This window comes from Tachyglossus aculeatus, chromosome Y4 (genome assembly GCF_015852505.1).
Source record: "Tachyglossus aculeatus isolate mTacAcu1 chromosome Y4, mTacAcu1.pri, whole genome shotgun sequence".
NCBI classification, from domain to species: Eukaryota; Metazoa; Chordata; class Mammalia; order Monotremata; family Tachyglossidae; genus Tachyglossus; species Tachyglossus aculeatus.
Window position 1 is genome coordinate 9,368,798 of NC_052096.1, and position 18,357 is coordinate 9,387,154.

The following is an 18,357-nucleotide window of genomic DNA, read 5'->3' on the forward strand; positions in this document are numbered from 1 at the left end:
CTGACAATTGGCTGAGCCGGAATTTGAACCCATGACCTCTGACTCCAAAGCCCGGGCTCTTTCCATGAGCCATGCTTCTTCTCTAGCAGCTTGTACTGGTGTCAGGTCCAGGAGTTTCTCACTGCTGTGTGTCCCATGTCCCAGCCCCTATCTGGCTCCCTGATGGTGAGTGACAGGGAATGACTAAGCCACCTTTGTCTCTCTATGGCCCTAGTAATGAAGAAGATGATGCGTTTCCCAGAATCCTTCGCATCCACATACCTTGTTGTCCTCCTTCTCTTTCTCCAGCTGCTCACACTGAGCTCAGGTAGGAATTTTTTCTTCATCTTACTGATCCATGGGAACATCTCAGAGCATGAACAAAATCCCTTGTGAGTCTCCAGTCAGAATGTACCTCCCAAAAGAGATCAGAGCTGAGGGGACTGTCCATCCTTTTTCAGGTCAGGATGGCCCTCAGGCCTGCAGAGGTTGGACAAGGGGAGGCTCTGCTCTCCCCCTTTTGGGGAGGGGTCTTCTCCCCCAATTGAGATCCGCAGTCCCAGCTTCTCTCTATCTCCCTTTATTTCAGCTGAATTTTCTGTGATTGGACCTGCTGATCCTGTCCTAGCCCTGGAGGGGGAAGATGTTGAGTTACCCTGTCACCTGGATCCCAAGATGAATGCTGAAGATATGGTTTTGAGATGGTTCCTACCCCAGTCTTCTATGGATGTGCACCTGTTTGGGAACAGAGATGATCTGTTTCAAGACCAGATGAAGGAGTATCGAGGCAGGACAGAGTTGCTGAGAGAAGCCATTGATTATGGGAGTGTGGCTGTGAGAATACACAATGTCAGAGACTCTGATGAGAGAGAGTATATTTGCTCTTTCTCTGATGGTCAAGAACATGAAGAAGCCTCTCTGGAGCTGCATGTGGTGGGTGAGTGGCTGGTTTTTCGTTGGGACCAATAGGAGATGTTACTGTCCTAATCTCAGGCAGCCTCCCCAGATGATCTGTTCCTACCCAGAATCCCCTTCTGTTTCATGACTATACAGTGTCCACTTTTCCTGCCCAGGGTCCTGTCCTGCTGCTCTCAAAACCTTGCTGGTCCACAGGCAGCACTGCCCAGTGCACCGGTCCCATGAACATTTTCCATGGGTCAGTCTATTCCTGGGTCTGTTTCTGGACTGGAGTCCTGGGGCACTCTGAAGCTTGGGGCTAATGTAGGGGTCAGGGCAAGACACCCACCTCTTTCCTACTAAACTGGTGTTTACAGAAGAGAAAATTGTATTTTTTAATGTCGGGGTCTCTCCTGACCCCGGGGCTGTTCAGGGTCAGGCAGGACCTGGTTCTGGTGGCTCCAGCCCAGTCTGGTGAGGATGGAGCAAAGCCTAGTCCTGTTCCGGTTATGCTCCATCCCTGTGGGGACAAGCCATTGGTCACGTGGGGTCAGGGAGGTTTGGGTGGTTGGGGGATGGACGGTGAGGGGAGGTCAGGGCTGGTTAGGGCAGAGTCTGGAGGGGCAGTAGGAATAATAATAATGATAATAATAACAACAACAATAATAATAGTGGTATTTGTTAAGTGCTTAATATGTGCCACGCATTTTACAAAACCCTAGGGTAGATTTAGCCTACTTATATTGGGCCCAGTCCCTGCCCATGTGAGCTCACAGTTCTAAGGTTAGTGGATAAGGAGGGGCTTTAAGGCTCTCAATTAGCCTTCTCTTTTCCTACCCAGTTTTGTTAATCTCCCTCTACAACTGAGCCCACCCACCTTGCTCTTACAACACCAACCTACTCCCTGTATCTCAATCTTGTCTCTTACCATCACCTTCTTGCTGCGTCCTCTCTCCTGCCTGCAACTCCCTCCCTGTTCATGTTTGACTGAGCACCACTCTCTCCACCTTCAAAATCTTACTAAATTCACATTCCTCCAAGATCTGCCCTCCCCTCAGCATCATAGATGTACTTAGGCCACACAGCACTTATACACAAATCCTTATAGTCTGACGTTTTCCCTATCTGTAATTCATTTCAATGTTTGTCTCCCCCTCTAGACGCTAAGGTACTTGTGGACAGTGATGATGTTTACCATCTCTATTGCATTGTAGTTTTCCAAGCACTTAGTATGGTGCTCTGTAATAATAATAATAATAATAATAACAGTGGTACTTGTTAAGTGCTTACTGTGTGCCTAACATTAATCTAAGCACTGGGGTAGATACAAGTTAAATAGGTTGGACATAGTCCCTGTTCCACATAGAGCTCACACTCTTAATCCCCATTTTACAGATGAGGTAACTGAGGCCCAGAGAAGTGTAGTGACTTGCCCAAGGTCACACAGCCGACTGAAGCAGCATGGTTCAGTGAAAAGAGCACGGGCTTTGGAGTCAGAGGTCAAGGGTTCAAATCCCGGCTCCACCAATTGTCAGCTGTGTGACTTTGGGCAAGTCACTTCACTTCTCTATGCCTCAGTTACCTCATCTGTAAAATGGGGATTACGATTCTGAGCCCCCCGGGACAACCTGATCACCTTGTCACCTTCCCAGCGTTTAGAACAGTGCTTTGCACATAGTAAGCGCTCAATAAATGTCATCATTATTATGTGGCAGAGCTGGGATTAGAACCCATGACCTCCTTACTCCCAATCCTGTGCTATATCCACTAAGCCACGCTGCTTCTCATTGAGTGCTTCTTATTGAGTGCTGTACCCATCAGCATTCAATAAATAAAATTGAATGATTAATTGAGAGGTATGGTATCCACATTTACCCAGGAGGTAACTGAATCACAGAGAAGTGAAGTTACTTGTCCAAGGTCACAAAGCAGAGAAGTGTCAGAGTCAGGATTAGAACCTTGTTCTGACTCCCAGGACTGTGCTCTTTCCACAAGGCCAAGTTTATAGGTTTTCAACAAAGGGTTTTGAACAACACGCCCTCTATCATGTACTCACATGCATCTAGCTTTACTTCTATTTATTCTGATGACTTGACACCTGTCCACATGTTTTGTTTTGTTGTCTGTCTCCCCCTTCTAGACTGTGAGCCCGTTGGATAGGGACCTTCTCTATACGTTGTCAACTTGTACTTCCCAAGCGCTTAGTACAGTGCTCTGCACACAGTGAGTGCTCAGTAAATACGATTGAATGAATGAATGAATGAATGAACACACACAGAGATATACACACATGTGAGGGGGCACAAGTCTGGATAAGGGCACAGGTCAGAGAAGCAGAAACTGGAGGTGCGAAGTGAGGTTGTGAGGGAATTTGGAGTCCAAGCAAAGGTAGGAATAGAGTCTAGGGTTCCTCCCCTCCCACCCTTCCACCCTGGATGAGACCCCCTGAGTGCAGCACTGCTGCCCCTCTCCCTGCTCCTTCTCTGGGGGAAGCACTGGCAGGGTGGACACCAGGAGTGGGAGTCTGAGGGAAGCAGGTTGAAGCTCAAGAATGGGGAGAAGGGGAATGAGACCCTCCATCCGATATCACAGCGCTCTCCCTGGGGAATTACGAGAGGCCCCTTCTCCCCTCCACACTGTCACCTCACCTCAGGCCGGCATAGCCAGGGAAACTCTAGCCCTTTCTCAGTCCCCATGGTGATTCTGAGCTCTCTGTGATCGCCAAATCATTAGGGTCCCAGCCCCAACATTCCTGTAAAGGGGAGGAGAGTCCAGGTCTCACTGCCCCTGCCCTGGAATCTTGGCATGGCTTGGAACAGACACACAACCAGGACTTGGGGCCCCTGGACACAACCCCTCCTACTGGGCTCTAACCCTTTGGAGCCAAGAAAACAGCTGGAATTGCCTCAGGTTGCTCTCTGAAGGTATTCTTGCAAATTCTATTTCAGCTCCTCTATTCCCGAGGGCTTTTCCGTCGATGGTGGCTCTGTGTGTGACCTTCCCTGTGCTGGGACTGCTCATCATTGGGGGTCTTTATCTCATCTGGAAATGGCACAGGGACAAAGGTAAATAAATGGGAATATTCCCATGATGCCCCCATTCCTGCAGGAAAGGCTGGAGGACAGAATGGGGATGGGGAATGCAGACATACAGGTCAGAGGACAGAACTCTCAGCTGCCTGGGGAAGACACCAACTCACATCCCCAACCTCCCACAAATGAACCACAACCTGAAATCCCATTTCCCCTCAAATCAATCAATCAATCAATCAGTCGTATTTATTGAGTGCTTACTGTGTGCAGAGCACTGTACTAAGCGCTTGGGAAGTACAAGTTGGCAACAAATAAGGGACTGAATCAGCCCATACCTGTGCCAACTGACACATGCGGTGGGGATCACATAAAGGTGTAGAGAACTCAGCCCTCACCTTCTAGTTCAAACTGAAGCCCATCCCTCCTCAACCATTCCTACCACCACCCCTGCTCTCTTGCCCCATTCCCCAGTGCACCCACAATCCCAGCCTAGTGTGGAGGTCTTGAACTCTGAGAGATTTCAACTGATTACAGACAAACTGGCTCTTTCTGGAGATTCAGGTGACAATGTCACCGTTCTGAATCCATGGGTGATTGCATCATTAATGGGGATCCTGTCCCTAGTGCCAGTTCCCTCCACATTTTCTAGAAATAGACTTTTCCTACCCCATCTCATCCTGTCCCAGCCCATCCCCAGTTCTCCCATTCTGGAGGGTCCCTGATCTTTTTCTGTTCATTTTCAGAAAAACTCCAGATCGAGCTCAGTAAGTTCTGTGTTTCCTTCATTTCTGTCAGTTTTCTCATGTTGATGTTTGTCTTCCATTCATTAGCCCAGTGACATCTCCTTTCTCTGTTACCTTGCAGGGAAGAGTTTGTTCCAGTTACATGAGGGTAAGTGACCCTCATGTTCTCTGGTGTCTCAGCTACCTCTCAGACCGGCGGTCCTGGCCCTGGCCCTGAAACCCAGACCCAGGGCCATTTCCAGAACCCTCTGTGGCCTCCTCCTCCTCCTCCCTGCTGCTGTCAGGGCCCCCAGGAGTGTCCTGGAATGGCCGGACCAGGGAGTGGAAATACCCAAGAGCTGAAGCCTCAGGCAGGAGTTGAGGATCCCCAGTTGAGTCCTGGGAAACCTGGATCCTGAGCACTGAAGGAGGGGTGGAGAGCAGTATGCTGACATCACTTGCAGTGTTTTCCAGGGTAAGGGCATGGCTCCTCCTCCAGGGGTGTCCTGTGTGAACAAAGCAGTGCCACAGCTCTGTAATGGCCCCCCTGCCCAGAACCATCCGGACCAGCCCACTGAGTCTAGGCCCTCCACACTCCCCATGAGGGGTTCCTCTGCCCTGCTCCCCCCTCCAGGCAGCCACTCCTGTTCTTCGTGGCAGGGACCCAGGCTCCATCCTGACTCTCCTTGTCCCTGGGGTCTCCTCTGCCCTGAGCCCCCAGGGCTCACTCTGGGACTCTCTCTGCAGCCCATATCACTCTGGATCCTGACACAGCACATCCCGGACTTATCTTGCCTGAGAACCGCAAACAGGTGATCTACGGATTCACATGGCAAAACCTGCCTAAGAACCCTGAGAGATTTGATACAACACCCTGTGTGCTGGGTAGTGAAGGCTTCACTTCGGGGAGACATTACTGGGAGGTAGATGTGAAAGACTCAGTAGGGTGGATTCTGGGGATTTGTAGGGAAGATGTGAGGAGGAAAGGGGCAATTATATTTTCACCTGAGAATGGATTCTGGACTGTGGGAAGATACCGGAATGCTTACTGGGCCCACAATCCCCCCCGCCCCCGTCTTCAGCTGGCCACATGCCCCCACCAGGTGGTGGTTTCCCTAGATTATGAGGCTGGAAACGTCTCATTCTACAGTGGGACTGACGGATCCCACATCTACACTTTCCCCCGTGCTACCTTCTCTGGGATCCTCCGCCCTTTCTTCATGCCTCCACACTATACTTTTCTGACCATCTGCCCTATGCTCTGTGGGGGTCGGTATGACCTTGCCCCTGCCCCCCAATAACCACCCCCCTCTAGGGGAGGGACCAGCCTCGGCTGATGGAGTTGTGGATCCCTTATCTGGGGCGGATTTCCCATTGCCCATCCCCCAGACCAGCCCGGTGTCCTTCCTGCCCCTAGGGTGCCACCCAGCCCCGCCCTCTGCCCCCTCCAGCTCTCCATCCCCTCCCCTGGCTGCAGCTGCCTGTGTCCCCACCTCCTCTGCTGCTCCCCCAGGGCAGACCCTGACTGTGGGGGCTCTGTCTGCTGCTGCTGCTGCTGCTGCTGCTGCTGCTGCCAGGGAATGGTCTTCACTGGGGGCTGGGCTGGGGGCAGTGAAGTGGCTGCAGCAGGCCTGGTCTGTCAGTGAGTGTTTCCCTAGTGCTGCTGCCTTTCCTGCTGCTGCCGCCTCCACCTAGCCCTGAACTTGGAGGGCAGAGGGCAGCTCATCTCCACTGGATGCTGAACTCGGAGGGCAGAGGAGCAGCTCTACTCCATCGGACCCTGAATTCAGAGGGCAGGAGGGCAGCTCATCTCCACACCCCTGATGGTCTAAGAGGAAAGATTTTCCCTGCTCTTCTGCTCATGGCAGCAGGAAAACAGCCTCCCTTTGGCACCATCAATCTAACACTGGTGTAGAACTGGGTCCTATTCCCAGCTCATTCCTGAGCTGCTTATCCTATGCACAGACTGGACCTACATTTCATCTTGTGCTGCCCCACTGCCTGCTGACTCTCTCACTGCTCTCTGTGCCTCAGATGGAACACGACAGGCTGGACGAGAGAGTGTGAATGGCGCCCCACAAGCCATCAGCACTAGAATAAACGCCTCTATGCATGTTCTTGCCTTGAATTCTGAGAGCTGAGGCTCATCCATCATTTCTGTTGGGAGCTCTCACCTTGAGCATCTATTCTGTTGAGCACACTTGACTGACCATGGAATGTGCACAAAGCACTGGAGGAAGTGTTTGGGAAGGAATAGTAAGTTTCCCTCTAGACTGTAAGCCTGTGTGGGCAGGAAATGTGTCTATATGCTACGTTATATTGGACTCTCCCAAGCACTTAGTATAGTGCTCTGCACACAGTAAGCACTCAATAGTAAACACCTTCACATCAAATGAAATCTCCTCACCATTATCTTTGAAGCCCTCAGTCACCTTGTGCCCTCTTACCTCACCTCACTACTCTCCTAGTACAGCCCAGCCCACACACTTTGCTCCTCTAATGATAACCTTCTCACTGTACCAACCTCTCCTCCACATCCTGCATCTGGCTTGGAACACCCTCCCTCTCAAATCCAATAGACAATTACTCTTTCCTCCTTCAAAGCCTTATTGAAGACACATCTCCTCCAAGAGGCCTTCCCTGACTCATTCCTCTACTCCCTCTCCCTTCTGCGTAACCCTGACCTGCTCCCTCCATTCATCCCCCCTCCACACTCCCTTCATTCATCCTTCCTCTCAGTCCCACATCACCTATGTACATATCTGTTATGTATTCATTTACTTTAAAGTCTATCTTCCCTCTATCCTGTAAGCTTGCATGAGCAGGGATGTGTCTATTCACTGTTTAATTATACTCTCCCAACTTTTAGTACAGTACTTTTCACAGAGTAAGTGCTCAATAAATATGATTGAATGAATGAATATGATTGATTGATTGATTGATTGATTGGGAGCTTACAATGAGAGTCTCTGGCATCGTGCCTGCCTTCAAGAAGTTGACAGTCTCATGCAGGAGAACAGTAGCCAAAAATTGTTTGGATAGTATTCATAGATGAAATAAACCAGTTATGGACATTTGCAAATAGTGGCTAATGGGGTGACATCGCCAGGGAAGGGGAGATTGGTCAGTGAATGAGTCCTGGAGGAGGGGTGTTGTTGTGGGGGGGGGGGGTGCATGTGTTGAATTGTGAGGTGGCAAGGGAGTTGTGAAGGGAGTTATGTCCAAAACAGAGCTCATTATCTTTCCACCCAAACCCTGTCCTCCCCATGATTTTCCCATCCCTGTAGATAGCACCACCATCCTTCCTGTCTCACAAGCCCATAACCTTGGTATTATCCTTGAATTTTCTCTCTCATTCGACCCCAAAATTCAATCCATCACTTAATCCTGTCAGTTCAACCTTCACAACGTGGCTAAAATCTGTCCCTTCCTCTCCATCCAAACTGCTGCCATGTTCATCCAAGCTCTTATTCTTTCATGCCTTGATTATCCTCCCTCCCTCCTGTCTCTCCCCATTCCAGTCCATATTTCACTCTGTCTCCCGAATCATTTTTCTGTAGAAACATTCAGGCCATGTTTCTGCACTCCTCAAGAACTTCCAGTGGTTGCCCATCCACCACACATGGAACAGAAACACCTTACCACCCACTTGAAAACACTCAATCACCATGCCCCATCCTACTCACCTCACTACTCTCCCCATTCATTCAATTGTACTTATTGAGTGCTTATTGTTTACAGATCACTGCACTAAAGACTTGGGAGAGTATAATAAACAGACACATTCTCTGCCAGCAATGAGCTTTCAGACTAAAGGCGGAGAGACAGACATCAATACAAATAAATGAATTACAGATATGTATATAAGTGCTGTGGGACTGAGAGTGGGAAAGAACAAAGGCAGCAAGCCAGGGCTACTCAGAAGGGATTGTGAAAAGAGGAAAGTGGGGGCTTATTCTGGGAAGTCTCTTGGAGGTGGGGAGACTAATTGTTTGTCAGATATGAGGAGGCAGGGCATTCCAGGCCACAGGCAGAATGTGGGCTAGGGGACGGCGGTCAGATAGGTGAGAAAGAGGCAACGTGAGAAGGCTAGTACTTAGACGAGTGAAGTGTGTGGACTGGGTTATAGACAGAAAGTAGTGAAGTGAAGTAGGACGGGACAAGGTGGTGGAGTGTTTTAAAGCCAATGGTGAGGAGTGTTTGTTTGATGCAGAGGTGGATGGGCAACCACTGGAATTTTTTGACGAGCGGGGTGACATGACCTGAACATTTCTGTAGAAAAATGATCTGGGCAGCAAAGTGAAGTATAAACTGGAGTGGGGAGAGAAAGGAGGCTAGGAGGCCAGCAAGGAGGCTGGTGCAGCAACCCAGGTGGGATAGAAAAAGTGATTGTATTAACGTGATATCAGCTTGGGTGGAGAGGAAAGGGCAGATTTTAGCGATGTTGTGAAGGTGGGACTGACAGAATTTAGTGATGACTTGAGTATGTGGGTCGAATGAGAGAGAGAAATCATGGATAATGCCAAGGTTATGGGCTTGTGAGACAGTAAGGATGGTGGTGCCATCTAAATTGATGGGAAGTCATGGGGAGGACAGGGTTTGGGCCGGAAGATAAGGAGTTCTGTTTTGGACACGTTAAGCTTGAGATGATGGGAGAACATCCAAGTAGAGATGTCTTGAAGGCAAGAGGAAATGTGACACTGCAGAAAGGAAGAGAGATCAGGACTGGAGATGTAGAACCCAGACTGCACACTTCACTCCTGTAATGCCAATCTACTTGCATGAATCTCAGTCTCATCTATCTCACCAATGACCTCTCATCCACAACTGCCTCTGGCCTAGAATGCCCTTGCTTTTCATATCTTACAGGCAATTACTCTCCCCAAATTCAAAGCCTTATTGAAGGCACATCTCCAAGAGACATTCCCTGACTGAGGCCTCATTTCTTCTCTTCCCACTCCCTTCTGCATCACCCTGATTGCTCCCTGTATTCACCATTCCCTTTCCCTTCCTTTCTCACCTCCCTTCCCCCAGCCAACCCCACTGCACTTATGTACATATATGTAATGTATTTATTTATAGTAATAGTAATGTCTGTCTCCCCATCTAGACGGTAAGTATGTTGTGGGCAGGGAATGTATGGTATATTGTTGTGTGGTACTCTCCCAAGCACTTAGTATAGTGCTCAGCACACAGGAAGGGCTCAGTAAGTACTATTGATTGACTGAGTGATAGTTTGATAAAAAGATCAAATATAGGCAGTCTGTGTCCAGGAGTGTGGGAGTGCTTGGCATCAAATGTGGATTTCCTTTTCCTAAAGAGTAGAGCCCTGGATAATTTGTGGAGTTCCACCTGCACCAGGTGACTCCTCCCTGGAGGACCCGGGACACCAGTGCAGCCTGACACCCAAACTCAGTTCACAAGCTTCAGTTCTTGTTCATCAGTTGCCTTCTCACTCTTCCAACTGCCTCTGATGAGTTCTGCCAGTGACTGATAAGACGTTCAAGTGCCACCTTTTCCCTCCTCCCCTCCTTAACTTCCATCTTCAACCACTCACTCTCCGCTGGTTCCTTCCCCTCTGCCTTCAAACATGCCCACGTCTCCCCCATCCTAAAAAACCCTCTCTTGACCCCACCTCCTCTTCTATTTATAGCCCTATCTCCCTCCTACCATTCCTTTCCAAACTCCTTGAATGAGTCGTCTACACCCGCTGCCTCGAATTCCTCAACACCAACTCTCTCCTTGACTCCCTCCAATCTGGCTTCCATCCCCTACACTCCACCGAAACTGCCCTCTCAAAGGTCACCAATGACCTCCTTCTTGACAAATCCAATGGCTCCTACTCTATCCTAATCCTCCTCGACCTTTCAGCTGCCTTCGACACTATGGACCACCCCCTTTTCCTCAACATGCTATCCAACCTTGGCTTCACAGACTCCATCCTCTTCCGGTTCTCCTCTTATCTCTCCGGCCGTTCATTCTCAGTCTCCTTTGCGGGCTCCTCCTCCCCCTCCCGTCCCCTTACTGTAGGGGTTCCTCAAGGTTCAGTTCTTGGTCCCCTTCTGTTCTCTATCTGCATTCACTCCCTTGGTGAACTCATTCACTCATTCGTTCAACTATCATCGCTACGCTGATGACACCCAAATCTACATCTCTGCTCCTGGTCTCTCTCACTCCCTTCAGGCTCGGGTCTCCTCCTGCCTTCAGGACATCTCCATCTGGATGTCTGCCTGCCATCTAAAACTCAATATGTCCAAGACTGAACTCCTTATCTTCCCTCCCAAACCCTGTCCTCTCCCTGACTTTCCCATCACTGTAGCTGGCACTACCATCCTTCCCATCTCACAAGCCCGCAAACTTGGTGTCATCCTCGACTCCGCTCTCTCGTTCACCCCTAATATCCAATCTGCCACCAAAACCTGCCGGTCTCGCGTCCGCAACTTCACCAAGATCCGCCCTTTCCTCTCCATCCAAACCGCTACTTTGCTGGTTCAATCTCTCATCCTAACCCGACTGGATTACTGCATCAACCTCCTCTCTGATCTCCCATCCTCCTGTCTCTCCCCACTTCAGTCTATACTTCACGCTGCTGCCCGGATCATCTTTGTGCAGAAACGCTCTGGGCATGTTACTCCCCTCCTCAAAAATCTCCAGTGGCTACCAGTCAACCTACACATCAGAAAAAACTCCTCACTCTCGGCTTCAAGGCTCTCCATCACCTCGCCCCCCTCCCACCTCACCTCCCTTCTCTCCTTCTACAGCCCAGCCTGCACCCTCCACTCCTCTGCCACTAACCTCCTCACTGTACCTTGTTCTCGCCTGTCCCACTGTCGACCCCCGGCCCACGTCCTCCCCCTGGCCTGGAATGCCCTTCCCCGGCACATCCACCCAGCTAGCTCTCTTCCTCCATTCAAAGCCCTACTGAGAACTCACCCCCTCCAGGAGGCCTTCCCAGACTGAGCCCCCTTTTTCCCCTTTTTCCTCTCCTCCTCCCCATCCCCCATCCCTACCTCCTTCCCCTTCTCACTGCACCTGTATATATGTTTGTATAGATTTTTTACTCAATTTATTTTACTTGTACATATTTACTATCCTATTTATTTTGTTAATGATGTGCATCTAGCTTTACTTCTATTTATTCTGATGACTTGACACCTGACCACATGTTTTGCTTTGTTGTCTGTCTCCCCCTTCCAGACTGTGAGCCCGTTGTTGGGTAGGGACCATCTCTATATGTTGCCAACTTTTACTTCCCAAGCGCTCAGTACAGTGCTCTGCACACAGTAAGCGCTCAATAAATATGAATGAATGAATGAATCCTTCCCCTCCTCCCCTCCTCCCCTCCCTCCAGTTCTGGATACTTCAGAGATGGAGATATCAGATGGAAGCAGCCTGAGGCCACGACAGTGGGAAGGTTTGGCACTAAAGTTGAATTTCCCATAGAGTAGAGCCCTGAAGAGTTTGTAGGGTTCTGCCTGCTTGAGATGATTTCTCCCTGGAAGTCACGGGTCACCAGGGCAGCATAACTATCACACAAACTCAGCTCACAGACTGCAATTCCCACTCATCAATTTCCCCCTTTTCTACTTGTGTCAGTGAGTCCCGCTGAGGATAGGATCAGTCCCGCCCAGTGACTGATAAGACATTCAAATGCTGCCTTTCTATTAGAGGGTGGTGCCCATCTGAGTCAATTCCTGGAACTGATCTTGCAAAAGGAGCTTCAGTTCCTAGTAAAATTAGCCTGGTCACACCAAACCGTCAACTGCCCTGCTTCCGGGGCTGCTGGCTGTGACAACCCAGGAAGAAGTCAGACTGGTGAGTCTGGGGGGACCCTGTTCTCAGGAGGTTGGAGCCACTCTTCTTCTTTGCTAAATACCATAAATATCATTGATTGATTGATTCATCCAATTCCTCCAAATTCCAGTGAGCTAGGCTGGGCTCAGGAACAACTGGCTTCCTTGAAGTGGCCAATTTTCCTTCGCGGGGTACCCCGCCACAGGCTAATGGCCAGATCCCCATCCCCATCCTGACCATGGACCATGGTATTATTAAAAAAACCTAAACTAAACTCTAAGCTTCTTTATGGCGGGGGGCCCTCAGTACACAGTGCATCTTCGGTAAACACTACTGATGGATTGGTTGTTGTCTGTCTCCCCCTTCTAGACTGTGAGCCCATTGTTGGGTAGGTACCATCTCTATATGTTGCCGACTTGTACTTCCCAAGCCCTTAGTTCAGTGCTCTGCACACAGTAAGCGCTCAATAAATATGAATGAATGAATGAATGAATTCTAGGGCAATTATCCTGGAAACTGGTGGGAGGAGTGGGGAGCTCTGAACCCTTCAACAAGGGAAACCCAGGCCATGGCAAGGAGGAAGTAAGAAAGCAGACATACTTACTTACATGATGAAATTTGGTCTTGAGTTTTTAAAGACACAGATTGGTTTTGTGAGAGCTGGTGACCCAGGTGAATGCAAAATGTCTCAGTAGAGGTCAGGACCCTGCAGTAATAATAACAGTATTTGTAAGGTGCTTACTATTTGTCATGCACTGTTCTAAGCACTGGGGGAGATACAAGGTTATCAGGTTGTCCTAAGTGGGTCTTACAGTCTTAATTCCCATTTTACAGATGAGGTAACTGAGGCACAGAGAAGTCAAGTGATTTGCCCAAAGTCACATAGCTGAAAAGTGGTGGAGCCAGAATTAGAATCCATGACCTCTGACTCCCAAGCCCATGCTCTTTCCACTAAGCCATGCTGCTTCTTGTGGCTGTCCCCATTGCCACAAGACCCCCCCCCTCAGGATGGGTTCCAGAGGACTCAGGCAGACCTCTCCCTCCCCAGCTCTAGGTTCTGACCCCCACATCCACCTGGAAGGGTATGAAGATGGAGAAATCCAGCTGGGGTGCACATCAGCCAGATGGTACCCTGAGCCCCAGGTGCAGTGGAGAGATGCCATGGGAAAGATGGTCCCGTCCCTGTCCAAGTCCCAACCCTACACTTTTAATGACCTTAAAAGTGATCCGCCCTTTCCTCTCCATCCATACCGCTACCCTGCTCGTTCAAGCTCTCATCCTATCCTGTCTGGACTACTGCATCAGCCTTTTCTGATCTCCCATCCTCTTGTCTCTCCCAACTTCAATCCATACTTCATGCTGCTGCCCAGATTGTCTTTGTCCGGAACACTCTGGGCATGTTACTCCCCTACTCAAAAATCTCCAGTGACTACCAATCAATCTGCGCATCAGGCAGAAACTCCTCACCCTCGGCTTCAAGGCTCTCCATCAGCTCGCCCCCTTCTACCTCACCTCCTTTCTCTCCTTCTACAGCCCAGCCCGCACCCTCTGCTACCCTCTGCTCCTCTGCCGCTAATCTCCTCACCGCACCTCGTTCTCGCCTGTCCCGCCATCGACCCCCAGCCCACGTCATCCCCGTGGCCTGGAATGCCCTCCTTCTGCCAATCCGCCAAGCTAGCTCTCTTCCTCCCTTCAAGGCCCTACTGAGAGCTCACCTCCTCCAGGAGGCCTTCCCAGACTGAGCCCCTTCCTTCCTCTTCCCCTCGTCCCCCTCTCCATCCCCCTCATCTTACCTCCTTCTCTTCCCCACAGCACCTGTATATATGTATATATGTTTGTACATATTTATTACTCTATTTATTTTACTGGTACATATCTATTCTATTTATTTTATTTTGTTAGTATGTTTGGTTTTGTTCTCTGTCTCCCCCTTTTAGACTGTGAGCCCACTGTTGGGTAGAGACTGTCTCTATATGTTGCCAACTTGTCTTTCCCAAGTGCTTAGTACAGTGCTCTGCACACAGTAAGCGCCCAATAAATTTGATTGATTGATTGATTGATTGATTGACCTGTTCGGTGTGGCAGCATCCGTGATTGTCCAAGAAGACTCTGTGGGAGCCATATCCTGCTCCATCTGGAATCCCCTCCTCAACCAAGAGAAGGGGGCACTGATTTCCATAGCAGGTCAGTTTTGCTCCCAACCACTTCTTCAGAAATGGAGATGTCCTTTGGGCAAGGACTTGGCCAGGACTCTGGTAAGATGGACCATTGTCCCTCCCCTACCAAATGGCACCTCGGACTCTATCCTGGGTCCCAAAGAATGGATTTCTAGCCCTGTTTGCCCAGTTCTTTGTGGGGGGTTTTAATGGTGTTTATTAAGCATTTACCATGTTCCAAGCACTGTACAAAGCACTGGGGTAGATTCAATCTAATCAGGTTGGACACAGTCCCTGCCCCACATGGGGCTCACAGTCTTATTCCCCATTTTACAGATGAGGTAACTGAAGCACAGAGAAAGAAAGTGACTTGTGGAAGATCACACAGCAGACAAGTGGTGGAGTGGGATTAGAACACAGATCCTTCTGACTCCCAGGCTCATGATCTATCCATCAAGCCATGTTGCTTCTCCTATACATTTCAACTCCTTCTCCCACATGTCTCTCACACGATGACTCTGGGCTCCCTATATTCCCCATTCCTTTGGGCTCCCAATCCTGGCACCTCCCCTGGGAAAGACTGATGCAGGGCTGAAGTCACTGTCTCTGCTGCACATCTTCCGAATGGATTGAAAGAAACACTCAGCATAGACCTGTGAGGCCCCCAGAAGCACTAGCAATCAATCAATTAATTAATCAATTTACTGAATTTACTGAGTGCTTACTGTGGGCAGAGCACTGCGCTAAGCGCATGGGAGAGTATTTTCCTGCACACAACGAGCTTACAATCTGTAGGAGGAGACAGACTTTGAATAATAATAATAATAATAAATAAATTACTGCTATGGACATAAATGCTGTGGGGCTGAGGGAGGGGTGAATTAAGGGAGAAAATCCAAGCGCAAGAGCCGCACATAAGGGAGAGGGAGAAGAGGAAACAAGGCTTAATCGGGGAAGGCTTCTTGGAGGAGATGTGCTTTCAATAAGGCTTTGAAGGTGGGGAAAGTGATTGTTGGATATGAAGAGGGAAGGCCTCCCAGGCCAGGGGCAGGAGGTTGTCAAGGGGTGAGTGTCTAGATAGACAAGATTGAAGTACAGTGAGTAAGTTGGTGTTAGAGGTGTGGGTTTTGTTGTAGGAAATCATGGAAGTAAGGTAGAAGGGGGCAAGCTGAGTGGTTTAAAAGCCTATGGTATGGAGTTTCTTTCTGTTTGATGCAGAGGTAAATGGGAATCCACTGGGCTCAGGGGAAAAGGCTGGATTTGCCCCTGTTTTTTATTCAGTGTCAATCTCAGGGATTCCATTTCAGCTCCCTTTTTCCCAAGGGCCTCTCCTTCCACGGTGGCTTTGCCTGTGATCCTGTTCATGCTGGTACTACTTATCGCTGGAGGCCTTTATCTCCTTAGGAAACTGCAGAGGGAAAAAGGTAAAAAAAAAGGGGGGGGCAATTTCCTGTGAACTCCACATTCCTACAGGGAGAGGTGGGCGGGCCAGAGTGGATGAGGAGTAAGGGGGAAAGAGGCAGGTCAGATCCAAGGGAAAATGCCAAGACACCATTTCTCTCCTTTCCCTCCCAACCACAAGTGCCTATTAAGTTTTTCCCTGGGAAGGAACCACATATGGCTGGGACAATGCTCAAATATGGTCAGGTACCGGAGAACAAGATCAGGGCTCCTGGATCACTAGTTCAGGTCTGAAGCCCACCATTCCCCATCTATGTCCTGCTGCCACCCCCATTCTACTGCCCAGTTTCCCCAGTGTGAACATGATCCCAGCAGAGTGTGGAGATCTGAGCTCTGGAAGATGCGGACTGATACCAAATCAACTGACTCTTCCATGAGATTCCAGGGATAATGTCACCCTTCTGGATCCACGAGTCATTACCTGGGCAGTGAAGATTCTTTCCAAGAGACCAGCACCCTGCAGCATGACCCAGAGAGACACTCCATCCCACCCAATGCCCAGTTCTCCCTGTCTGAAGGGTGCCTGACTTATTTCTGTTCCTTTTCAGGGAAACTCCAAGCCAAGCTCAGTAAGTTTTGTGTTTCCTTCATTTCTCCCCACTTCCTTTTGTTGGTGTTTATGTCCTGTCCACCAGCCTGGTGATGTCTTCTCTCTGTTCTCTTGCAGGCTGGAGCTTGGCCCAGTTACACACCGGTGAGTGTTTCTGATATTTTCACAGTCAGCAAGAAAGTCAATTTGTTTTTTCAGTGGTATTTGTTTAGATCTTATTATGTGCCAGATATTGTACTAAGTGCCAAGTGTTCAGTACAGAACAGAGATTAAAAGCCACTAATTAAGATTTACACCAGAAAATTCCAACCCCCACTTCCCTGGCTTACCATCCCAGCAGCCCCATCAGCTTAATTACCAGGGAGGGGCGTTCTTCCTGAGGGTAGCTAGCTCCACAGGGAAGGATGAAGCACGTTCTTTCTCCACCAGCAACAAGAGAAGAGAAAGGAGATTTTCACAGGGTTCTCCAAGAGAATTCTGGGGACTTGGCCTCACGTGGGACTACCCCTTATTGGGGTGCGCAAAGGTCATGAGTCAGACGCTTTACTTCTTGGGAAATGCAGACTTCTATCTGCTTTTCTGCATTTCCCTTCTAATACTGATGCTGGCACTCCCTCTGCAGTGGATGTCACTCTGGATCCGGACACGGCTCATCCCGAACTCGTCCTCTCTGAGGACCGGAAACAAGTGACACGTGGAGACACCCAGCAGATCCTGCCTGACAACCTGGCGAGATTTGATGTTTTCCCCTGTGTGCTGGGCCACGAGGTCTTCACCTCGGGGAGATGTTACTGGGAGGTGGAGGTATGGGACAGGAAGTCCTGGGGTCTGGGAATCTGTAGGGAAGATGTGGCAAGAAAGTGGTCATCCTCCGAGTCACCTGAGAATGGATTCTGGGCTTTGGAGTTGTATGAAAGTGAATACCGGGCCCTCACCTCCCCCCGGACTCCTCTCTCACTGACTGAGCCCCTTTGTCGAGTGGGGGTTTACCTGGACTACGAGGCTGGAATTGTCTCATTCTATAGTGGGACTGACGGATGCCTCATCTACACTTTCCCCCACAGCACCTTGTCTGGGACACTCTGGCCTTTCTTTCGCCTTTGGTTCTAGGACCCAACCCCTATGAGCATCTCCCATGCTCCAAGGAGTTTGAGGGAGTCCCTGGTCCTGCCCCCTCTCAGGAGACCCCAGGAGCCCTCCCCAGGGGCAGGACCGGCCTCAGTCACTCGGAAGGGGGATTGCCTCCCTGGAGTTGATGCCCCATTGCTCCCCACACCAGCTCAGCCCTGAGGACCTTCTGCCCCCTGGGAAGCCAGCCATTCCCTGCCCCCTGCAGCCCTACATCCCCTCCCAGGGCTGCAGCTGCCTGTGTCCCCACTTCCTCTACTGATCTTCCAAGGCAGGCCCAGCCTGGGGGGCACTCTCTGCTGCTGCTGCTGATGGTTTTACTTAAGCCTCAACTAGATCCTGAAGCCTGCCCCTCCAGCCTGGATTGCCCTGAGACTACAAGGATACATCGCCCATCTACTGATGGCACCCAGGGAAAAGAGGGAACCCCTTTGGCTGTCACCTTCAGGCAAATTAATCAACCAATTATTGGCTTTGATTGAGCAATTACAGAGTGCTAGGTTCCATGCCAAGCACTTTGGTGGGGATACTGCAGTAGCCAGATACATGTTTTCCTGCCCTCAAGGAGTTTCCAATCTAAAGGGGGAGAGAGACAGACTCTACATGCTTTTCTCCCTGTTTTCCCAATCTATAAATAA

At 49.8% G+C, this 18,357-nt stretch overlaps 1 protein-coding gene across 1 annotated transcript; it reads left to right on the plus strand.

Annotated features, from left to right (window-relative positions):
* Nucleotides 1-204: 204 nt before the first annotated feature.
* On the plus strand, nucleotides 205-17,881 carry LOC119946984 (butyrophilin subfamily 1 member A1-like). Its single transcript, XM_038768463.1, is given in 13 exon segments — nucleotides 205-307; nucleotides 569-916; nucleotides 3,825-3,941; nucleotides 4,652-4,672; nucleotides 4,773-4,799; nucleotides 5,378-5,886; nucleotides 5,888-6,272; nucleotides 13,473-13,635; nucleotides 14,490-14,608; nucleotides 15,888-16,004; nucleotides 16,590-16,610; nucleotides 16,709-16,735; nucleotides 17,214-17,881. Coding segments are annotated over 13 exon segments (2,625 nt in total).
* Nucleotides 17,882-18,357: the final 476 nt, after the last annotated feature.